Below are 23807 nucleotides of genomic sequence, written 5' to 3' on the forward strand. Positions count from 1 at the left end.
AGCTCTGGATTCATCACAATAGGGTGAGAGGTATATTGGTACTTGTCGCAATCCGTAAGAAGCATGGTGATGACGGCATCTAGGTCGTGGTCTCGATGTGGAAGCTTGCCGTTTTCCTGTTCGGCGTTTGATTTCAGTACACAGTTCATACCAAAGCTTCGTCTCTCTCCACCGATTGCCTCCTTTTGGCACATATTCCAGATGTAGTATATCAAAAACAGGTGGAAGTAGGTAGAAGTGTTTCTGGCTCATGCGGAAGATCCCCGCTTAATACATCAACTTGGGTGTTTCTCAAGTATCTCAACTACCTACATACTCTATCACCAACAGCCTTGCTATGATGTCTTTAGTGGCATCGTACTTCTTTGAGAGAAAGGGGATATAACCTGCTTACTCGTGTGATGGGCAACAGGAATCATGGGTACCCGCAGTCCAAGGTCCTTTTCTATCACCACGGCAGACTTCCGTCGAGGCCGCACCCCTGGGAATCCAAACACCCACAACTTTCTATATACCGAATGGAGATGATCGACTCGGTGCGAACTAATCTGAGCTGGCCCATCTTCCCGGAGCATCAAATGTGTGCACTAACTGAAAATGGTCCGTATTAGAGGCCAAGACCTATCGTAGCGGACAAATTAGTCATACTCAAAGAGCGACAGGACCTATTGAGCCCCTGAGCAGGCAGATTCGCGATGGCGTGTTGACCTCATAAAAAACGAACCAAAATACAGAAGGTGCATCTCATGAGGCAAGCGTTTTGGTTTGGGTAAATAGTTAGATAGGCTCATGATAATTGCCGTGTGTGTTCCCTAGATCCAAAAGTGTGGTGCCAAGATATCTTACACATTGATACCTTGGGTAAAAGGTGTGTATGTGCGTGTGTACAAAGTCACTACTCTTCACCCTTAGCGGAGTGGTCTCGAAGGAATACGTCAACAGCGACGCCTGAAAGATAGACAGGCCGGCATTAAGGCCCAAGAAAGGTTGAAAGAAGCGGTATTGAGATAGGAAGAAAACAATGTGAACGGCGCTGACCGAGACGTAGGCTTGATGGACGAGCTCGAGAAGAATCATGGTCCAGCCAACAACAGCGGTGCGGAGGAATGGCATGATGGAAAGGCAGTGGCGGGTGTACATAGTAGAAACGTCCCCCAGCAGCAACTCTCAAGCCAAACACGCAAACACCCAGATGCTCATTGAACACGCTCTCGCATTGTATTAAGTATATACGCCCCCAACCTCCGCCATCGACATAAGAAAACATTCAACATTACAACCCTTCATCCAATTCCAGTCCCCCATAAACTTTGTTTTCGTTTCCATAAATCAATGATTGTAGTACCTCGGCTCGTTAAAGACGTGGTACCGGTGGTCCCGCACGCCCTGGCCGCGGAACATGGCCGGGAACCGCCAGCCCTGCGGCACCTCGTCCTCCGTGACGCGCTTATTCCGCGTGTTGTCGTCCACCGCCTCGATCTGCAGCGCCTCGTCCTTGGACTGCGGGATGACGAACTTGGCCACCTGCAGCTCCGTGTCGGTGATGGTGCTGCGGCTGACGCGCGCGTAGCCCGTGCGCTTGAGGCCCTTGTAGAGGATGTACTCGCACCAGCGGTCCCAGTCGGTCGGGTCGACGTCGTGCATGCCGGATGTGCTGCTGACGTAGGTGTTGTAGTTGCCTTGCAGGGGCTTGGTGACGAGGTAGGATAGCAGGACGGAGGGGTTCTTTGATTCGCCCATGAGCTTGGAGAGGTATTCGGTCTGCAGACGGCGGTCTTCGGGGTCCTCTTCCTGTCCGGAGTGGAACACGAAGACGTCGACTTCTTGGCCGTAGACGTCGAGGGTGGCGGCGATGGCGGGTGCGAGCTCGCCCACGGGACTGGGGAGCAGGTGGTGCGTCGACTTGAGAATCGGGAACTTGGAGAGCAGCGCGGAGCCCCAGGTGTGCTTGTTGGGGCCTGGGCCGTAGTCGACGTACATTCCGAGGTCCTCGGCAAGGAATTGCGTGGTATCGCGGTTGCCCATGATGATGCGCTGCAGGTCGGACTCGAGGAGACCTACCACGTCCAGCTCGAGTTCCTTGATGAGGTCGCGCATGCGGTACTCGGAAGACCACATGTCGTTGTCGAGGGAGAAGTGGATGGTCCAGATACCGGCCGTCATGATGCGATCTTCAGGGTGGTAGGGCTTGTAGTCGTTGGTAGGGAAGCGCATGAAGGCTGCGGCCAGGAAAACGATGTTGATGAAGGCGGCTGCAATTGTGTTGTACTTCTTGTGCTGCGACGGGGATGCGCGGCGGGTATCGCGGCGGCGAGCCTGCGAGGAGGTGAGGTCGAAGACACCGGCGCCGATGAGGATAAATGTGGTCATCATGACCCAATCAGTGTGCTCACGAACAAGGGGGCCACCAGGAACAAATGCGTAGGCGACGACCCAGACGTGGAACAGCACCATAAAGTTGTAGATGAAGAACCCGAGACCAAATGTCGTGCCAGGGCTTCTCTTGGCGGCGGTCGAAAGGAATGGCACAGACAGACCCATGAGGTAGAAGGCCGTGGTGAGAGCACCATAGTAACCGAACCAGTGGTGGTATGAGGTCAAGACAGCCGCACCAACGCAGCCAACGCCGTAGGCCGTCCACGAGCTCATCAAAGAAGGGCGGTAGAGGCCAACCAAGAGACCAGCAGTCATTGCGACAATAGTCATCCAGCCATAGGTGTTGGCAGTAGGGCCCCGGATCGGGTAACCATCCCAGACCCAGAGGATCATGGTGCTGGTATCGGAGAGCAGGGAGTGAATTCCGAAGAACAGACCGCCAACGCCAAAAGCAGCGAGGACCGAGGAACCGCCCTTCTTGGAGTCTTCCGGGATATCGCCACTAGTCAGGGGCGCTCTCCGAGTGAACCGCAGAGCAGCTACAACAGCAATGGCGAAGCCAGTCGCGTTCCAGCCTCCGTTGGCGGCGTGCATAACAGGCCATAGCGGGTTGTTGGTCCACCATATGAACTTGGCCGTGGATGAGGCGACAAGGCCAAGAGTCCAAGCCATGATTCTGGATTCGAGACGGCTCTGATGTGCTCTCTCGGACCAGAACGAAGCAGTCCAGCCAAGGCAAGACGTGGCCACGGCGAAGCCAACGGTGAAGAGACGGTAGGCAGGGTCAAGAACCTGGTACGCCAGCAGTCCGACCAGCGAGATGAGGTGGATAGCGCGCTGATTGTTGACGACGAGGGAGCGAACACTGCGAATGCCCAAGATTGCGGGCAAGATGGTTGACATAACAAAGGCCTCGTAGCCAGAGATGCCCATGTGCCAAAGGGGGAAGTACCACACCAAAACTCCCAAGCTGGTCAACATGGACCAAAAGATGAAGCCGTGGTAGACATCGGCGGCGGTGTCGAGTGCCTCGGTCCAGGTGAATCGGCCAGTCAACAGGTTTGCGCTCGCCTTTTCCTTCCTTGAAGCAAGTCAGCTGCTACACCCTTGATCACAATTTTCCACAAAACTTACTGCTTCTCAAGCACGGCGGACGGAACGGATGACCGGTTCTCACTATAGCAAGATTTAGATTGTGCTCTTCAACTGGATCTATTTTTTTGTGCCTGGTGTACAATATGTACAAGACTATCTCGGGAGCCATTGGACGTACCCCTTGCTTGCTCCCTTGACATCCTTGATCACCACTTCGAACGTGTTGAAGTCGAGAGCCGTCACGGCGTCAAAGGCAACGTCGAAGAGGATCAGAGCCCATTCGAAGAAGGCGTAAATCGTGTAAGCTGTGCGCGGTTAGCTATAACGCTCGTGCGCAGACCCTCCAAGGCCGAAAACCTTACCTCCCGCAACGCGGTGGACCTTGTGCTGGATGAAGAAGTAGATCAAGGGCACCAGGGTACCAAAGAAGGAGCTGGCAATCAGCTTGCGGTACTTGATGGCCTGGGGGTTCGGCGGGCTCAGCATGACGCATCCAATCGTCCACGGGAGGGATGCGACAATGTAAGAGATCATGAAGATGTCGTGCCAGTCGTGGTCGTCGGTCGAGGTTACGTAGGTGAAGCCACCGCACATGCATGTGCGCAGAATGCCCATCGCCAGGGTGAACTTTGGCAGAGTCTGTCCGGGTCTCCGCGTCAAGAGATACCACAGTCCGACGAGGGCGAATCGCGGGCCCGATGTGATTGCGATGAAGAACATGAAGAAGGACCGCTCGGGGTATCGGTCGCCAATTGTCGCGGAAACGGAGGGAAACCACTCGTCAGGGTAGCCGTACCACTCATTTTGGACAATCTTGTGGTAATGCAGCGAAACGCCTACAATGAATGCGCTGATGAAGGCAGCTGTCGTGGAAAGTCAGCTTTGGGAGCTTTCGCGGACGGTCGTACGACGGCAAAAAGTGCCCCGCGACAGCATCGCGACCAGCGGCGGCAACAACTCCGGGCGCAAAAGACTTACTGTAAGCTGTAACAGTATGCAGGTAGCTGATCCATTGGCCATTGAAGACCAGCGCGACGCCGCCGTCCTTGTCTTTGTACCTTGACGCCATTGCGAACCTCTACTTGCTCTGAACCTCTCTCGGGGGGATGGTTTCTCTCTCTGTTTCTCTCTCTCAGCTCAAACGACAAAAACAAAGAGAAAAGAAGCTCATCCGGGGGATCCGGGGATGCAATGACACGAGCTGACGAGGGGGGGCAAGAACTTAGAAGGATGAATGGAGGGGGAGAGCCGAGAGAAGGGCGGAAATAAGAAAGAATTGTGCCTGGCAATTGCACAACTAATTAACCAGCATGCCTCGGCGGCCCGCGGATGGGGAATCGATTGGATCGAAGGGAATCGCGTGGTTGGGTGTCGTGGGAGTTTGCAACAGTGCGGCCCCTGACCGTGGAGTCTTTGGAGAGAGAAGTTGCAAGGTTTCCGTGACGGTACGGAGTCTTTTCTGGTAAGGTTGTTGAACGTAATCAGTCCAAAATGTTTGGCGCCGACAGGGAAGATGACAGAAGCGGCACCCGTGGGACACGCGACCGGGAGACGACGGAGCTTTGAGCTTGCCGCTGATGGACCGATGCTGACGCTGAGGCCTGCGCTACCTTGGTGTACGGGGACAGCAAGGTGCTGATGCACGCAAGGGCAAGCTCTTCGGGCTTAAAGCTACTTGACAAGGTACCTCAAGGTGTCGGGGGTTAGTCCTAATTGGGACCGGGCGCGACAGGGGGAGCTTGGCGCAAGGCTGAAGTCCGTGACGTCCGTCTCATGGGACTCCTCCGTCCAGCCACAGCTACACGGACCACTCAGAGTCCACTCTCGGCCAGGGGAGCCACACCTTGCCAGATGCCCCGCTTTAAAGTTTTGGTCTACTTTCTCAGCCTTGTCAACTTTTTTCCTAGACTGGTTTTTCCCTCTTCTTGATCTGCAGCGTCAGGCAGAGTATCTTCGCAGCACATCTCAGCCAGGCGACTCGAATTCCGTGCTCGATACCACACAGCCGCAATCATGTCTGTCGCTGAAAAGGCCCGTTTCTACTTGGAGCGCTCCGTTCCCCAATTGCGCGAATGGGAGGAAAAGGAAATCTTCACAAAGGTACGCACGCCACCATGCAACCTAGAACCCCTCCCCCATCCTCGACCACAAGTCACGGCCAAACATCTACACCACAGTGTACCCTAACAAATCTTTGCAGGATGAGATCCGTACAATCGTGCAGAAGCGCAGCGACTACGAGCACCGCATCCTCGCCCCCCGCTCCAACCCCGACGACTTCACCGCCTATGCAAAATGGGAACAATCCCTCGAGTCCCTCCGCCAGAAACGCTGCAAGCGGATGAAGATTGGCCACGTCACGTCCCAGCACACCACTCAATCCCGCGTCCTCGCCATCTTCGACCGCGCCGTCAGCAGACACCCCGGTAGAAAGGACCTGTGGCTCGAGTACCTCAAATACACCGCCGACGTCAAGGCCACCAAGCGCTGGCGCCGGACCATGGCCAGCGCCCTCCGCATGATGCCCACCGACGCTGACCTGTGGATCTTTGCCGGCCGGCGCTCGGCGTCCAACGGGGACATGGGCGGCGCGCGAGGATACTTCATGCGCGGGTGCCGCTTCTGCACGAGCGAGGGCACGCTGTGGATCGAGTACGCGCGGTGCGAGATGGAGTGGCTGGCCAAGATGCAGGCTAAGAAGGGCGGCAGCAAGAAGAAGGCGGAGCAGGAGAATCCGCTGGCTGGCGAGAAGATGGACGACGACGACGAGATCAAGCTCATTGACGAGGACGATGAGGAAGACGAGGACGAGGACGTTCTGAGCCTCCCCGTGCCCGGCAAGGAGAAGAAGAAGGCCATTGACGAGGAGGAGAGCAAGGCGCTCAAGCACAACCCGGCCCTGGACGGTGCCATACCGATGGCTATTTTCGACATTTCGAGAAAACAGCCGTTCTACAACCCCGAGGTGGCCGAGCGCTTCTTTGACATGTTTGCCTCCTTCGCAAAGGTCTCGTCCGCGTCCAAGATTCTCCAGCACGTCGTCGATGTCATGAGGGAGCAGGACGCCGCTCACCCGGCGACGTGGAATTGCTACATCCGCCTGCCCCTCGTCGGCGTCAGCCCCGACACGCCCGAGTTCCCTCTCGGCCTTCGCGAGGTTCTGTCGCGCCTGGGCAAGGGACTGGACGAGACGTCCGACAAGGCTGCGCTGGAGAGCAAGTCGCTGGTGTGGATCGAGCTGGTGCTCCTCTTCAAGGGTCTCGACGAGGGTATCAGGACGGTTTTGGAGCACACGAGAGATCAGCTGCAGTCATAGCTCTGCCATTGCGCTGTGGGTATATGTTTGTTGACTATATATGGATGTTGGTACAAAACAAAAAGGTGGAAGAAAGAAGTATGGGTATTGAATAGTGTTTTCGGCGCAACACGTTGGGAATTAGAAGCGGCCCCCGGCGGGATGTATCCAGTATCCCGATTTCTTGATACCACTTGCAGAGTCAGTCAGCCTAATCAAACAAGGTCAATTAAAGACAATCCTCCTTCCTGCTCCCGCTCCCGCTACGCTGCTGTGTAATTGGGAAACTTCTTCGACTCCTCAACAGTCTTATCCCACTCCTTGTCCTCATCGAGCTCCTTGGCCATGCGGATGACTTCATCCCACTCCTCACGCGTGACCTTGTTGACGCTGAGACGAGACTGCTTCAGCAGCTCCATGTTCTGCAATGGGCCGTTACCACGCGACTCCTTGAGTAGGCTCAGCGGCACGATGCGTGGAAACTTGTGCTCGATCTTGACGTGGACGAGGCTCCATTTGCTCCCGTCGTGCGGAGCGCTGTCGTCGTAGTACGGGTTGTCATTGATGCATGCGTTCCCTGATAGCTATGTCAACCAAATAGTTTCATGAGTATGAGCTGGAAGGGGGGAGAACACACAGTCGGGCGAGTGCTCCTTGGCTATATTCATGATACCAACAACACCAGGCTCTTTACAATTCGAGTGGTAGAAGAACGCCTTGTCGCCCTTCCGCATCCCCCGCAGGTTGTTCCGCGCGACATAGTTCCGAATACCTGCGCTTTTTGTCAATCACTTGCTCCACACTTACACAGAAAAGTCCAGGGCGATGAACGTACCCTCCCAGCCCTCGGGCGTCTTCTTGGCCGCCAAATCGTCAATGGAGAACTTGATCTCATACCCATCCTCGATGCGAACATCCGGCTCAGATTTCATGAGCCAGTACCGCGAGCCCGGCGGATCCCGTGGCTCCGCCTCGGCGTTGACGTCCGGGACGGGCGCATCGCGGAGGGCCTTGAGTTCGTCCTTTGTCTTCTTTGGCGGCGCTTCCTTCTTCCCTGCCACCGGCTTCTTTTCATGCATAAGTATCCGTAAATGAGACCAAGAATAGAAAACGGAGCAGCTCCTAGTGATAGCCGGTGTGTAATTTCACTCAGCTTACCTTGGCTTTCTTGGCGGGCTTCGGCTTCGGCTCGTCCTCGTGGTCGATAGCCTCGGCTTTGGTCTCCTCTTCCTTCTCGATTGATGCTGCTGCTCTTCTTTTTTGACCTGCAGTGGCCTTGGGCGGAGGCGGAGATTGTGGAGTTTGCTTGTTGGTCTTCTTTTCTGTCTTGGTGGTGGGCTTGGGTTTCGCTGGCGATGGCTTCTTATCCGCTGGCGGGGCGGCCTTGTCCAGGCGCGTCGATGACCTCAGGCTGCGGGTGACGGCGGGCATTGTGAGAGCAGCAGCACGAGACTGAGAAGTGAGTTGAGTATGTGCGATTGGCAAATCAAGTAAGCACGAGGGCAACAAATGACTAGGTCTGTAAGTGAAGGTCGTCTGGCTTGTGATGCGTGCCAGTCGATGGAGCAAGCTCATCCCGGAGACGCGTAGCTGTGGTGGGTTTACCGTTCGAGACTGTGCAGCAGGTGGGACCCAAACCGTTGAACGGACGCATGGACCTCTGATTGATCACGTAATCGCCGCCTCGACAAACGTCCCGCGGTGACCGGTCACATTTTCATTTTCATCTTCATCGCTTAGGCCTGAACGAACATGGGAGTTGCGAAATCCCCTCAGCAACCCACTTCAACAAGGTATCCATAGTTAACTCTAAGTTGGGTCGATCGAGATCATCCAGCTAGTCATTGAAATGCATAAGATTTGACGCACTGCTTGTGATTTATGAACTACATTTTGCCCAGGTCAGAAGGCACAACGACTAAGACATGTTGGTAGGATCACGACCTACCTTGTCTCAATTACCACCAAAGGTAATCGCAGACCACAACTGCTTTTTGGAAACTTGTCTATGTGGTATCATGAGTCCTTCAGAGTTGCCGGATCGATCAGGGATCAACTCACATCTATATGGTCGTAATGAAGCTCAGGCAAATCTCATTCTTGGGTTTCTTTGATGTTTACCATACATGTATTCAAAAGGGCGCAAGGAGCATCACACTGACCCACCCAGCTGAGTCTCAAGAACCCCTTGCCAACATTCCCAATATCGCCAATATCGCCATCTTCGCCCACCATCAAACACCGTAACATAGCCAGACTCCCAACGCCTAAGATGTTAAAAGCATCAGAAACAGCGCTCGCCGCAATCGGCAAAACACCCCTTGTCCGTCTCCGCCGAATTGTCCCCGCAAACCACGCAGATGTCTACCTCAAACTCGAATACACCAACCCAACAGGCTCCCACAAAGACCGCATGGCCGCCGCCATCATCCAAGAGGCCGAGAAGAGAGGTGCCCTCAAGCCGGGCATGAAAGTCGTCGAGGCCACAGGCGGCAGCACGGGGTCTTCGCTCGCCTTCGTCTGCGCGGTCAAGGGCTACAAGTTCCAACCGGTTAGCTCCAACGCTTATGCAGTGGAGAAGCTCAAGACTATGGCGGCGTTTGGGGCCAAGGTTGATATTGTTCACAGTCCGACGGGACAAATCACTGCTGATTTGATTCCTTCCTTGATTCGGCGGGCGAAGGAGGTCGAGAGGGAGGGGAATGTGTATTCTACGGACCAGTTCAATAACCGGGACGCCTTGGTCGGATACGCGGCCCTGGGCCATGAGATCATTCAGCAAGTTCCAGAGGGCGTCGATGTCTTTTGCGCTGCTGTTGGTACCGCTGGATTGGCGATGGGTGTCTCGGCAGTCTTGAAGGCAGCTAGGCCAGAGACGCGCGTGGTCGTGCTGGAGCCCGCTTCAACGCCCGTCATCACAAGAGGTCAAGCTGGATCTCATGGCGTCGAGGGAATTGGTATTGGCTTCCTCCCCCCTCTTTTAGATAAGAAGCTGTATGACGAGGCGCGGGCCGTCTCGGAGGATGAAGCGCGTGCCATGTGTCGGCGTCTATCTAGAGACGAAGGTATTTTCGCGGGCGTGTCCACGGGTTTGAATGTGGTTGCTGCGATTCGGTTGGCGGCGGAGATAGGGGCTGGGAAGAAGGTGGTTACCATCGCGTGCGACTCGGGTCTGAAGTACTTGAATGGGGACTTATTCTCTACTCCTCAGTAGATTGTTTGTGAGTCTGTATAGAAGGCACTTGGGGTTCTCTCACATTGGAGACCGAATGTTTACATCGCTTTAGAACATGCTAAAGGCGTTGGCAGTGTCACTCAGGGGAAGTTCAGGGACACATTCGGCGGGAAGCGACGCACACGAACGCTCCCACGAAGAAAGTGGCAATTAGCGTAATGAAGAAGGAGTAGGAGACATAATAAAAGTTTGTTGTTGAATACGGAGTCAGCTAAAACAAAAAATAAAATGCCTTATAGAAGGCGAAAGAACCAAAACCGTCCCCTTCACCACAATCACTCTTGAAAAGCCTCACCAGCTTCGGTCAGACGTACCGAAAGGTTGAACCCTCGGGTGGCTTTGGTCGCTAATGAGAGGCGTAGTACCTCGGCAGCAGTCATCCTCCTATTTCTGGAACACAACGAGGTGAACAAGGTAGCCCTGGATGATGCTGGTGGTGTGGGCAGCAGGACCAGTGATACCGTTGTAGTAGCTAGTAGTGAGGTTGATGAGCTGGGGGTTCTGGTCACCAGTGGGAGTCTTGGCCCAGCGGAAGGTGTAGGTGACAACGCCGTTGCGAACGGTGGCGTTGACGAGTCTCAGGAGGTCCTCGTTGAAAGAGGGCACGACGGAGATTTGGTAGTCGCCCTCGGGCTTGGGGATGACGGCGGTGAATGAGGTCTCGCCTTCGGCGGGGAGGTGGAGATTGATGGGGGTAAGCACGCTGCCGATGTTGGTGTTTTGGATCTTGAGGTCCTTGCTCAAGTCGGCCGGGGCAGTACCCTTGAGACCAGTGTACTTGATTTCGATGGTCTTGGGGCCGTCGGCGGTTTCAACCAAGACGGTCTTGTTGTTGAAGTGAGGAAGAGGGAGGGTGATGGGGAAAGGGGTAGTGACAGGCGTGATATCCTCCGGTCCAACAGGGCCCGGGCCTCCGAAGAAACCCTCCAGAGCGAACTTGAGGCCACCGAAGAATTCGAGACGTGCGAACTTGGCGTTGATGATAAGACCATTGGCCTGAGCCGTGAGGACGAGCTGATGGGTCTTGCTCTCGTAGACAGCGCCGATATCGGTAGCTGAGAGGAGACTAGCCATTGTAGAGATTTGGAGTTGAAAGATGGAGAAGAAAATCGAAGTGAAAAGTCGAGACCTGTTTCTGAAGATGGAAGAGACGATTGAAGATGTATATGCTGATGATGAGGACACGACGGTCGATTGGGCAAGAATATCTCTACCTTTTATACCACAAATCTCGAAGCATAAATATGGTCGTGCTTCTTATTTTGTCACTCATTACCATTCAGCCGCTTCCCAACTCGGATTGGAACATCACGGAAGAACCATCAACATGCCAAAGCAGCCCATCACCACTGCTGCGGCTGAGGATGAACATATCGGTTGGCATTCGGACTGGGAGATCATCTAGCCAGAAATGGCAGACTCGCGTCAAGAAGGATGGTCTAGATCTCGTTTTCGTCTCGTAGCAAGTCCTTGGTTCCGCCTACCAGAAGAATCACTTCGAAGCGCAATATCTTACTTTCTTCATCTCACCTTGGACTCCATCCCATTGATACTGCGGACTAGCGATCGATTTTTAATCCATTGCCAGTAATATCTTCTGCCTTAGAATCTTTTGCAATTTAACACCCTATTCTCTACCCTGAATCAGAAAGCTCAAAGACTACAGATAAATACTATAGTACATACGCCCTGTAGTCTGGCATCAAACTGACGTGGCTTGAATATCAACCCTTGCCGATCACCACTTCTTGCTTCCATCATACACAAACCTGGAATCATGTGGCTGGCTCAAAGATTGTAAAGGGAAATCATATGTCGTTCGGCAGCCAATAGCCAGGAGACGTGGCTGGGCTGCAAGCATGAACCTCAAGCAATGAGAAGGACTGCCAGAGCATTCCACCGCGGACTATCAACGACAGCTGACAGAAACCTGCGGCCCGAGAACTTATCCCCGGGCGGTGGGCGGTGGCGCTTCGAAAACAACCGCAACCCACGAATCGAACGACGAGGCGCCTCTTCTATGGCACGACATTCCTCCAACTGTCGCCATCGGCCATCCTCTCCCCCGCGCCAAGGGTCGGGTTACTAGGGCGGCCCGCCTTCAGCTGCCGCCCCTAGCGTGTAAGTTCCAAAGCCACGAGTGCCAGCGTTCAGTCGAGAACATTTCGAAGACTCCTGTACTTGGCGTAGTCTGTATCATAACCTGTGGCCATGTGCGCTGGTTGAGGAATGGGGAAGGGTGCTCCCGCAGCAGCCCGCTGGCATGGTCCAGAATGAACGCCGCACGCGGAATATCAGGGTTTGAGACATTTGCGACTGGCGCAATTCAGCCGCAAAATTCGCTCTCAGCCACGCGAGGTTGCGAAAACCTCATGATTGTGAGACATGATTTTGAAACGGGAACAAGTTGCTCCTGTTGACAGCAGCTGGGTGAGAATGTGAGGGGACGGCTTCACCCATGGCCACGTCTTGATGCTTGACCGTTTTCCATATCGAGCGTCTGTGACCAGCCCCTCGACTGGCTCTGTTAGTAGTGGATGCCGAGGGCAGAATCTCTTTCACACACCTAGTTCTGTCTATGGCAGCCGCACTTCCTCTGGCCGAAGATTTCCGTAATGATTCTCTGCAGGTATTTATCCCAATTCCGAAGTTTATAATAATGTTATGTCATCAGGTGTCGAGTTACATATGCTGCAATACATTGAGGGAATTTAACTTGCACACAATGCCATCATCAAAAAACCCTACCTGAGTATCTAGCTACCTAGCATTAGCAACATGGATACTAACAATATTAGACATATGGTCGGTTAAGAATCAGGATTTGGATAAGCCTACATGTAGTATCATCGGTTTGAAGAATATTTATCTTAGGGTTGAGTCAAAACTTAAGAGTCATGACGGACCCGGAGGATGCAGGATACACCTTTGTGCCATTGAACTGCCATTGGATGCGTTGTGCCATCTGTTATGCCAAGTATAGCTGGCTGAGGCACCGGGAAGTTGTCTATTTGAAACGATACTCTCCTTCTTTCGGTTCGACCGTTGCAAAACACAAAAGCTCGCATTGGTATCAAATCGAAGCGGCTAATAATGGCATCAAGCTCTCGCATCCCCATACATATGGCGCCAATAAGGTGGTCGATGACAAGGCGGAAAACATTTTTTGGTGTCATGATAAGCAATGCAAACTTGGTAGGGACTCGGATATATATATACGTGTACAATGTGATGAGAAGCAAAACCGCTAAGAAATTTGGCCGATAATCGTCGCAGAAGTTTTTAAGTCAGTAGTTGCTACTAATAATGTAGAGCATGTTGTTAAGTATGCACCCTGAGTGCGAATCTACATAGAGTCAATGCTCACGCTATGATTCCGGGGTCTTGAGCTCAGTTGATGACGAAGGTTGTGTTAGCAATGTTTAACTTGGCACTGATGTCGACATCTCGAAAGCAGTACCTAAGGTAGCTCAACAATAGCTCTATAGGTAAGCGGATATGCCATTGTGTAATTTCCTCATGAGACATGCAAGATGCACCAACATTAGACGATTGGATCAATATTTAATAAACCAACATTAGGCGATTGGATCAATATTTAATAAACCACATGCAAAAAGTTTTGATGAAATTTGCGTGAGGGTACGACATAGCAGACTAGTTCTTGTGCTTTGATAAAACAACGAGTGTTGTCCCAGTAGAAGTTTAACAAAGTAACTCAATGGGAAAACAATCAATGCCTGTCCGTCTTGCTCATCTCGATGGTGACGGTGAAAGCATCTGTCCGTACAATCTTCCCATCAGAGTCATGCTGCTCGAGGATGCTCTCTTGACTACCCCTTCCAACAACTGTCGTCTTGCCAACGCTGTTGAAACTATCCGCGTCGAATCCCTCTTGAGAAGCCTTCTTGACAGGAGTTCGAAAAAGTCCCTTGTTCGTCCCCAATCTGCCACTGAGTCTCGATTTGGAGTTTCCTGACAAGTATTTGCCGTTACCTGAGGAGAAGATGCGTTTGCCGAATAGGAGTTCGCCGAGGGGTTGCAGGACAGGGATGCATGCGGCTATGATAATGATGCTGCCTTCCACACTACAGAGCTCAGGTTAGTTGTTGTGAGTCTTGAGTAAGGAGTTCTCCGTCTTACACTGTCCAAATTACAAGCTCAACGGTGTCATCTTTATCACAAAGTGTCAGTTGCTACTGCGAAATCGCTTGATCGAGATCCAGGACTTACATGTGTAATCCGAGCTTGTGAGGCTTGGGAGTTTGATACACTTGTAGATGACAACAATTCCCGAACTAAAAGAGTCTCAGTCAACTGTTGTCGGGGTGCGACTCAAACATTGAAGCCTTACAGTGAACCAAAACCGAGAGCTACGCTGAGTACAATCTTCTTCCTTCGGTTCATTTGTAATTTCGACAAGACGACGGCGGGGTACACGGAAAGGTAGACATCGGCAAAGGCACAAAATGCTGGATTTGTTAGCCAATCCAAAGCTATTCCTTGAGTGGTAATCATAGTAGCTTACCTCCTGAGTACGTCGCGAACGATACAAGGATCCACTTGCTCCAACATTTACCAGACACTGATGAATCCCATTGAGAACGTGCTGGTGAACATTGGGCAAAGATGATCGTGATGAACCCAACTAAGTTGACGACGCAAATTATGGACAAGGCCCAAAGAAACCTCTTGTGCCATCTACTTGGGTTCAGAATTCGGGTGAGCAACGCGACGACGGCGAGTTTCGGGATGCCGAATGAAAGAAGGCCGGGCGGGTAACCGGCAATGCTCCAAAGCATGGCACCTGACTTTTCATCGACAGAAAGGGTATCGGCATGGCGTCCATATCCGTAGGAAACAGCAACTGCTACAGTTGCAACGTTCATCCAACCGCAAACCTAAAGTCACCACAGTTAGTTGAACGATGCTATTTCTCGATCTGACAGATGATCATTTTGAACTCCACTTCCATAGCGGCAACTTGTCTTAGAAAGACCGGAAGAATGGAAGGAGAAATAACAGAGCGGATTGGTATTATTGGTATAGTCGTTTTGCCATGAACAGGAGAGTACAGATAAAAGTTGTAGAACTCACCACAGACGCAACAATGAAGTAGTCGTCCAGACTGATTTTCCCGAGAACCTTTCCCCTTGTGAAGAGTCTTGCTGCGGTAAAGACTGTGCTGAGGACTGATACACACACAACGATTGCCAGAGCAGTTGGCCCCTTGTTCTCGGCGTCCCGAGCTGACATAGTATCCGACGACATTGAAAAGAAGTCGACTGCGCCAAGAAGCGCACAAAGAGGTGCAAGAAGAAACGAAGATCCAGACGGGGAGAAGCTATCCAACGAATAATGAAAGAATTGAAGTCGCTGACATGGGGAAGATATGACTTGGCGAGAGGAGCGGACAGACGGACAAAGGACGGATCAGGGCCACCATGTGCCTCAATCGCAGAACCGCGCGCATCTCAAAGTCCATCGCAGCAGTCATCAACTTACTCGGTCCATGCCTCGGGAAGGATGCGCACAGAAACTCAATTAGATTGATCAACAAGATTAAAAGGTCAAAATGGGATGAACGCAAGGATAAACGACGCCAAGTTAGGGTCGCAGCAATTGCGGTCCCTGGTTTAGCTTGGCCTGATTAGTAGTGGTGCAGGTGGAGGGACCACGGTTATGATTCAAGCATCGTGCTCTGTCCGCCTGCCAAGGGCTAGCAAAACAGGTGTTGGAACAACAACAATTCTTCAACGAGACTCGGACTCGAGTCAAAGACCATGTCAATGTCGGCTTCCGCGGCGGATGTCTGACGTTATCTCCCCACACACGTGGCCTTGAGCGAGATCTGCAGGCCTGCTTGTCTGACAGGTGTCGTTCGAGGCGCTTGTCTCAGCCGTATGATCTTTGAGGACTTGATTGACCAGGTAGAGAAAAGGTGGCTGGCTGCGAGATGTGTCTAACGGAGTTCAAAACATGCTTCAACTTACAGTGCTACCTCGCTGGATGGTGGGATTCTTGAATGGCCTTACGGATATTCCACCCACTCCGCTTCAGTCTCCAGGACCAAGCTTTACTACACTCTGTTTAACATTCGAGACCTTGTTACATCGTGCATTCGTCATATACCACCATTCCGCTTGTTCTCAACTCAAACTTACGATCGAGTGATTGGTAAAAATTCCCCGGTAGTTCTGCCCAGCGGATAGCGACCGGACCGCGAGCGGCGTGGAGAAGACGAGCATGGGAGACCTATGTTTTCCGCTCCTCAGCGACTTTCCGTACTCCCCTTTGGATGATCCGCTTGGGGCAGGTGTCGGCATAAATCATGTTTGAGCTAGTGCTCCGCGCTACGAGAGAGAATAGTAAGCCGGTGGGCTGCTATGGATACGAAGCTCGCTTATTGAGTCGTGGCAGTAGTATTCGTTCCTCTTTGGACTGTGTAGACGGCGATATGGCACATAGTGAAACTTGAAAGTGAAGGCTGCGTCTACCTCGGCTAATAAGTGTTGAGGAGAAGCCGATGACAACAAGGATCAAGTATAATTCTTTCCAAAATGGTCAAACATTGGCGCTTCGTCGGTTTGTGGATACAAAAGGACCAACCGCTCAGCGAGTCGTAAATTTCTCGATGTGGCCTGACGTTGTCAAATAGCACGGTCAAAGCGCTCAAAATTAATTAAGTCGTCCCGCGTGGCGCAATTCCAGCCGCAAGGAAAACCGGGAACAGCGATGCTTTTAGTGTAACTCTATTCCATGCTCAATAATCGGATTCGCACCCTATCGCCAAGGGGCGCTCTTCCCGAGGAATACGCCAATATCCTGGGAGCCGGCAGCTTCCCCGGATCCGATGCCCCTTGTAATCTTGGAGGCTGTCAGCTGACAAGATTGCAGGTCAGCGCTTATCGTAGGCTCGGAGCAGCAGGTGGTCCGCGGCGAATTTCGACTTTATGTATACGATCAGCCCCAAACGTCTAAAAGGCATGGCACTCGCTTTTGGAGGCTTATTTAAACAACTACTTATAGTGATCTTTGAAAGATGAGGCGGTCGAGATCGCGCCGAGAAACCAAGCGCAGGGTCCGACCCAGTGATGTGATCTGGCGATGCCGCGATTGAGTTGTAGATTGACGAATGTCTTCTTCAGTGGGGACAGGTAAGTGATGCCTATCGAAGCACCGTATGCCCGAAAATGTCGGACCAGTAAAGCATATAACATGCTTTCGATTGCAGCAAGTTACCAATCCGTGAGAAAAAATATATTTCTGTCTTCTAACCACTTCGGCGGAAGCCGTTCGTGTGTTGCATCAATGGCTGAGAACTCTAGTTTCATAGTACGTGCCTACCAACACAACGTTGAGGCCCTGGTCTCAGTACCTCACATTAGCGCACTCGACAAAGTCTTGTACGCTGGTGCGGTCGATACACACACTTGAGTTCCGGCCTTTCTCAACAAGAAACAGCTGATGACAAAGTTACCGGCAACGCGTCTTCATACCTTCATATCCGCCCTTGTTGGATGAATGATCATACCACCCTTCGAACTTCGAAGTTACAAATCCACTTTGTAATATTCCATGTTGCTTATCCAACGTTATCACTGCCATTCACATTTGATTCGACTGCACTATGACTTGCGTCGGCATGAGCCCTTTTTCATATCTACTTAGCTATTCAATGCATCGAATTATGTCGATTCATGCCACCGATTGGTTTGTATTTTCGTGAGTAAATTCAAAGTCGAGTATTTGACGACACACGATAGCGGATGACTTGGATCCAGGGCCTATTCTCTTGAGGCAGGTAAGGCCGCGGCACATGCTGGGCAACTTCAGCTACATAGACAATAAGCAAGGCTGCATCCTTCAACAACTACTGCTGCTGCTGCTGCTGCTCTCTGTGGAGTGTTAAATACCAACCACTTTTGGTCCTGTGAGCACTTAGATAGGCATGATGTTTCAGGCAAGACTATAACCAAAATGTGACACAAAATGTCGACTTTCCATTGGCACCAGTAAACTCCATACACAAGGTTGAAAGCCGTGATGCCGACAGAACTGACGCAAGCCTCCTCTAGTAAATGCGTCATTTCATGAACTGAAGAAACCCCTGGAGAAGAGAGATTCAGCGAGGTTCTGACAGAGTTACATATATTCTACACAGATCCAACCGGTGAAGTAAGCTGGCTGAACATGCCATCAATATGCGCTTGTTCATTCCCTCAGCTAACTTTCTTTGAATCGAAACTTGCTTAGACACATAGTTCACATTGTGATTATTGTCTATTGTTAGCGAACCCTAATATCTTTAAACTTGGCCCGTTCCGGATACTTCTTAGCATCATGCATCTGGTCTGTCGCTGACTTGCTGCGTCGAGCACATGCCAGACCCAAAGTTTCCCAGATCACCAAGGCTTTGGTATGCGTTTTGTTTTTCTACAGGTACGAAGGCTTTATGACGATAGATGTATGGTAACGATAGTACTGATATCAGTTTGCGTACGCAGAAGAGTATCGAAAGGTACGCCCATCACCATAGCCGCTTACATTTTGCACCAAAAGCATCAAGCAGCTTGAAACACCACAGCTGTTGGCATGAGAGCAATGTCACTAGTATATACACTTCCTTGCTCGGATAATCAGATAATAGATGCACGTTATTGTGGAGTCACGATAATCAAATTGCTTCAATTTCATCTTGGAAAGACACATGCACATTTCTTTGTGAGACCATTGGAACCGATGGCGTCTAACGGCAGATAACGTAAGTATCAAGTTCCTATGCATGGAAGGTTTGAGGGCATCGGTCACTACCTGCTATCCTCCCCGTGGGTTTCATAAGTACACTACCTACGAGCTCAGATCCGATGAACATGCGAGGAACTGCATAATACTTCAGCAAAAGGAACAAGTAGCTAGGGCTCTCTCAAGTCGAAATAGTTTGGTTGCGTAATGTGTCCACTGCGTCGTCTCAGAGACGAGCTCGTCCATCAATGCAGTTTGGGTCGTAGAAGAAAAATTTCATGTCTGGGGATCAGACGCGTGGAACGTGTTCGAGCCACATCCCTGCTGACTGGACAGGCGTTTCACGACTCCGCATGCTTGATATAAGACGACAGCCCATCCAACTTTCTTTCAAATCTTTTCAGTTTTGGTCAACCCAGCTCTTCCAAATAATCGCTATTCCAATGCATCGCCCTACCTTTGTCGTCTTGTTGAGCAGTGCCCTGGTGGCATGGGCCAAGACGCCCGAGGGCTTTGAGCCCGCTTCCAATGTCGACCTCATTGTTGCATACGGTCAGACGTCGGGTCTCAATGGCGTGGATTTGGCCAAAAGCCGTAAGTAGTTTTCTGCTGCGAAGACGGAAAACAGCTAACTCTGTATCTCAGTCACGCAAACGGAGCCTACAGTTGGCACGACCGAGCCCCTGACCGGGAAAAGCTACGCAATCATCATGGTCGACATCGATATCCCTACCGCGAGCCCTCCAACTACCGGCACCTTCTTGCACTGGGCTCAGGCGGACCTGACGCCAGCCGCGCAGACTACCACTGTCAAGCTGAACGACGGCGAGCGCGTCATCCACACCTTAACGACCACCTCAAACGCGATTGCGGATTACAAGGGCCCCGCACCACCAGCAAGAGTTCCCCTTTCGCACCGGTACATCGAGCTGCTTGTCGACACGAGCGACATCACGGCGGACGGGACGGCTGCCCTGCAGACACTGTCAACCCGCGGAGGGGTTGATGTCAACGCTGTGCTCACCACCGCTGGATTAGCCAACAAGGTGGTAGCCGGAAACTTCTTCACTGTCACCAACCCCGGACCTGCAGCGAATGCGAAGAAGAGCAACTCCACCACCACCGCCCCCACCGGTGCCGTAACACCGTCCAAGGTTCCCTCTGGCATCTCTTCAGGACACAAGTCGATGAGTTTCTCAAGCAATGCGCTTCTGACTGCAGTAGCAATTGGTTTTCTGGGCGCATTTGCTAGCGTCTTCTAAGCAAGGGCGCGAGCATCTCAACGACACATCTTGTCAAGTGCCGGAAGCTTGACTCTTCTGAGACCGGCTTTTCCATGACGAGAACGCGCGGCGCAGGATCCGCGTCTTGTTTCTGGACAGGTTGTCGTCTCAAGTAATGAATACAATAATACAAGCTCGGTTTCATCTTATATTTGAGCATTCATCCCCTGTTTCATAGCGGCCATGACATTGACACTGCGACCTTGGGAGCACAGACGGCCGCAGTGGGGCCGTGGTGGGCCGTGGTTGGCCGGAAATGCCGGACAGACACGGCTCGATCTCGGGTCTTCTATTCCTTCTCTTGCCAACAAGACTCTCAGGCCTTTCCTGCGCGGTCGAGTCTCTTTAGAGAGGGCACTTGCTTGAGCGAGTCACTCTGAATAGATGGCACCTTATACGTGCAAATATCTTGTCACAACTCATGTCTTGCCTGTCAGAGACTTAGCTTACAGGTAAGCATGGAATGCCCGCTGCTGAACCTGTTTTAAGTGAAATGAAGAAGGCCGAGTCAAAGGTTTTCAGTGACATCCCTCAACTTAATCACGAGGCAAGACATTGAGTCACAAGGCAGAATACACAAGCAGAGTCTTCCTTGGTGCTGCACGTGAAGCTCAAAACGAGAGAAATGATGTTGCTGCCCCACTGTGGCTGACAGATTAATGTCAAAGGGCAGGCACTCGCGTGAAAATCGCTGCATCTCGTCACCTGCACGATTTACTGGGTCGTCTCTATCAATCAAGGTCCCGGATGCACATGAGATTTTGCTCCGGGAAGATCCCATCGCTCACGATGCCCAAAGGGGATTTCAATGCAGCTTATACGGGGTTGGTCTCATGCCAGCGGAGCCAATGGAGTTAAAAGAAATTACGGCGGCTGCAGTCAGCTTGACCATTTACGAACCACACCCCATCACTTCAAAGTTGACATTATCCCAACTCGGCAACGGCCATCAAATGCTCTTCTCGTCAGATATGTAGATAACTACTTGGATTGGATAGTCATGTCTTTCAAGACATCGTATCAAAGCTCTCGGCGGTAGTAACGAGGCCCGAAGAGCCACACACTTCAAAGCGCGTTTTACGCGTACCACCTCTCGCTTTGTGAAGTTGAACGGCAAGACTGGTGCAACCCTCACAACTTTTCATGCTTTTTCTCAACAACTTGTCTCGAAACCACGTCACCTTGCAGGAAGCACTTTGTGCAAGTGATCTTTTATGGCGAACTTACCCACCGAACTCCGTCTATCCATTTCCATAACGGGAAACCCGGTGGGCTACTCAGTAGTAGCAAGCGGCAAGATGATACCCGATGGCCCATTCACACGACTCTCGGCCCGGTGCCCGGCAGTGGCCACGCAGAGACCACTTTTCTACGATTCAGTTGCCGAACCTGGCAACATCCGATTGACTCAGCGGGAGATGCAGTTGGGGTTGCATAAGCACGCCAATCTTTGTCCGCTCTAGCAAGATACCCGATGGGCTAAGACGACGGGCGGGACGGGACGCGATTGCATAGGAACGATTCGCGCCCCACTGCGTGATAGACAAGCGCCAAGTAGGCTGTCCAGACCGAGGAAGTCAGATCCGATGTGTAAAATGCAATGGACTGCCAGCAATTATGATTGGGCCTTTTCGATGAGTCTTCCAAATCCACGTTTTTGCCTGTGTCCTCTCTAAAGAACATACTTAAGACTAAGACTGGATCCTCCGTAATCCTCCATCCTCAGGTTTGATCACCTAGTTCATGCCAGAACACTCGCCATGACAGTGACAACGATCGAGATTCCCGTGCTGGGTAGCTATCTGTCACTCATTTGGATCATTCCCGCTGCGTTCCTCGCATTCAAAATCCTCACCTTCGGCAGTAGAGAGAAACATCTTCCGCCCGGTCCCCCAACTCTTCCCATCCTTGGAAATGCTCATCTGATTCCATCGAGAGGCGTGTACACCAAGTAAGTACTAGCCGGTCCCGTGAGAGTGATCCTTATCACTAATCAAGAATAGACTCAAAGAGTGGGCCGATCAATATGGATCGATCTACTCTCTCAAAGTCGGGCAAAGCACTATGGTTGTGCTCAATGACAGACGTGCCGTTCATGAACTCTTGACATCAAAAGGGGCGTATTACAATGACAGACCGATTGATCAGCAGTACGACATCGCTATGCGTCAAGAGAATACTTCTTTGATGCATGATGGTCCTGTATGGAGAGCAGAACGGAAGATTGCAGCCACGTACTTCTCCCCCAAGAATCTCGACGGCGCACTAAGGGGAGTACAAGAGTCTGAGTGAGTTTCAAGAACAACTTCAAATGGTTTCATATACCCCCCAGAAGCATTGCATCTAACGTGAGTAGGGTTTCTGTCCTAATGCACGACCTACTAGAGAAACCTGATGAATTCATGGAGAGTGTGAAAAGAACAACTGCTTCTATCGCAACCATCACAATTTTCGGTCAGCGTGCTCCCAGTTGGGAAAGCTTCTGGGCATATGTAAGTTCATCTTCCTTCATTTAGGTGTGTCAACCATGTTACACAAGCTAATCTAAACCAGGCGGTTTACATCGCCATGGATGGAGTAAGCAGTTCTATCGTCGATGTGTCTTTTTCAAAGCTTGCAAAAGAACCCAGCTGATCTTTTCAAGGTTTCTACTATTCTCGAGCCTGGTTCTTACCTGCCTGTGGATCAATTTCCAATTCTGAAATGGATCCCGGATCGTTTAGCCAAGTCCAGACAACGAGGAAAGGAATTATACCACACCATAACAAACATTTGGACCAAAGCTCGCGAAGACGTGGAATTTCGAAGAAGCCAGGGTATTAGGAGGGAATCTCTCATTGACAAACTTCTCGACGAAGAAATCAAGTGTGATGTGCCCCTTAGCTACACAGCGTTCAATAACTTTCTAGGAGGCCTACAGATGGCAGCTGCCGATACCACAGCCACAGCGACCTTGACGAATATTATGCTCCTGGCGAAGCACCCTGAGGCTCAGGAGAAAGCAAGAGTCGAACTCGACAGAGTCTGTGGCACAGAAAGATTTCCCAACTGGTCTGACTTCAAGAGCTTGCCGTACATTAATTGCATTGTGAAAGAGGGGTTACGAGCGAAACCAGTGTGAGTATTCTGATCAGTGTTCAACCCGTTCCGAGTTCGAGCACGATGCTGATGTAGGCAATGCACCTAGAGTCCCTACCGGCGTACCTCATGCCTCAAAGCAAGACCGATGGTACGGTGACATGTTCATCCCAGCTGGCTCCTCCATCTTCATTCCAGCATACGCACTCAACCACAATAGCGACTTGTCGCCGGACCCTTTCACCTACAGCCCAGACCGCTACATCCCTGTCGCCGACAAACTCGCGCCTGAACTTGCCGCTTCACCCAAGTACGAAGAGCGTGATCACTACTCGTACGGTGCAGGGCGACGAATGTGCGTCGGGCTGCATCTCGCTGAGCGGTCTCAATGGCGTATGGTAGCACAAATCCTCTGGGCATTCAAGATAGAGCCAGCGATTGGGCCCGATGGGAAGGAGGTCGAACTAGATTCGAGCCCTGAAGGGTACATTGAGGGGCTTTTGCACACCCCTAAGAAATACAAGGTGAAGTTTGTTCCGAGAAGCGAGAAGCATGTCGAGGTCATCCGACAAAGTTTTGACGAGGCTGTGGAGTTTTTGAAGCAATGGGAGTAACTACCTGAGGCTTTGACAATTATAGATCTGTAGTGTGGCTGGACATCTTCGGCATCATGCACATGCAGAGACTTGGTTTGAGGATC

At 51.6% G+C, this 23807-nt stretch overlaps 8 protein-coding genes across 8 annotated transcripts; 4 read left to right on the forward strand and 4 right to left on the reverse strand.

The window, feature by feature from the left end:
- Window positions 1-1329: 1329 nt before the first annotated feature.
- CCOS01_11211 (Frag1/DRAM/Sfk1 family protein) lies at window positions 1330-4540 on the reverse strand (the record flags this gene model as incomplete). Its single annotated transcript, XM_060459364.1, has 5 exons — window positions 1330-3457; window positions 3511-3552; window positions 3650-3776; window positions 3834-4334; window positions 4450-4540. The coding sequence occupies 5 exons, from the start codon at window positions 4538-4540 to the stop codon at window positions 1330-1332; spliced, it is 2889 nt and encodes a 962-aa protein (XP_060310096.1).
- Window positions 4541-5484: 944 nt separating this feature from the next.
- CCOS01_11212 (U3 small nucleolar RNA-associated protein 6) lies at window positions 5485-6787 on the forward strand (the record flags this gene model as incomplete). Its single annotated transcript, XM_060459365.1, has 2 exons — window positions 5485-5571; window positions 5672-6787. 2 exons carry the CDS (start codon window positions 5485-5487, stop codon window positions 6785-6787), a joined length of 1203 nt encoding a protein of 400 aa, XP_060310097.1.
- Window positions 6788-7029: 242 nt separating this feature from the next.
- Window positions 7030-8341, reverse strand: CCOS01_11213 (uncharacterized protein; the record flags this gene model as incomplete). The annotated part of the gene is made up of 4 exons (XM_060459366.1): window positions 7030-7343; window positions 7404-7538; window positions 7602-7833; window positions 7925-8341. 4 exons carry the CDS (start codon window positions 8339-8341, stop codon window positions 7030-7032), a joined length of 1098 nt encoding a protein of 365 aa, XP_060310098.1.
- A 697-nt stretch (window positions 8342-9038) lies between these two features.
- On the forward strand, window positions 9039-9980 carry CCOS01_11214 (uncharacterized protein; the record flags this gene model as incomplete). The annotated part of the gene is made up of 1 exon (XM_060459367.1): window positions 9039-9980. One exon carries the CDS (start codon window positions 9039-9041, stop codon window positions 9978-9980), a length of 942 nt encoding a protein of 313 aa, XP_060310099.1.
- Window positions 9981-10385: 405 nt separating this feature from the next.
- CCOS01_11215 (uncharacterized protein) lies at window positions 10386-11075 on the reverse strand (the record flags this gene model as incomplete). Its single annotated transcript, XM_060459368.1, has 1 exon — window positions 10386-11075. One exon carries the CDS (start codon window positions 11073-11075, stop codon window positions 10386-10388), a length of 690 nt encoding a protein of 229 aa, XP_060310100.1.
- Window positions 11076-13734: 2659 nt separating this feature from the next.
- On the reverse strand, window positions 13735-15272 carry CCOS01_11216 (uncharacterized protein; the record flags this gene model as incomplete). The annotated part of the gene is made up of 6 exons (XM_060459369.1): window positions 13735-14089; window positions 14145-14175; window positions 14235-14299; window positions 14356-14473; window positions 14530-14902; window positions 15099-15272. 6 exons carry the CDS (start codon window positions 15270-15272, stop codon window positions 13735-13737), a joined length of 1116 nt encoding a protein of 371 aa, XP_060310101.1.
- A 3917-nt stretch (window positions 15273-19189) lies between these two features.
- CCOS01_11217 (uncharacterized protein) lies at window positions 19190-20008 on the forward strand (the record flags this gene model as incomplete). The annotated part of the gene is made up of 2 exons (XM_060459370.1): window positions 19190-19340; window positions 19392-20008. The coding sequence occupies 2 exons, from the start codon at window positions 19190-19192 to the stop codon at window positions 20006-20008; spliced, it is 768 nt and encodes a 255-aa protein (XP_060310102.1).
- A 1781-nt stretch (window positions 20009-21789) lies between these two features.
- On the forward strand, window positions 21790-23721 carry CCOS01_11218 (cytochrome P450 2D18; the record flags this gene model as incomplete). The annotated part of the gene is made up of 6 exons (XM_060459371.1): window positions 21790-21980; window positions 22033-22317; window positions 22386-22521; window positions 22583-22606; window positions 22674-23146; window positions 23217-23721. The coding sequence occupies 6 exons, from the start codon at window positions 21790-21792 to the stop codon at window positions 23719-23721; spliced, it is 1614 nt and encodes a 537-aa protein (XP_060310103.1).
- Between the last annotated feature and the right edge of the window lie 86 nt (window positions 23722-23807).

Source organism: Colletotrichum costaricense (assembly GCF_030867565.1).
Source record: "Colletotrichum costaricense strain IMI 309622 chromosome Unknown Scaffold_12.1, whole genome shotgun sequence".
In the NCBI taxonomy this organism is placed as follows: Eukaryota; Fungi; Ascomycota; class Sordariomycetes; order Glomerellales; family Glomerellaceae; genus Colletotrichum; species Colletotrichum costaricense.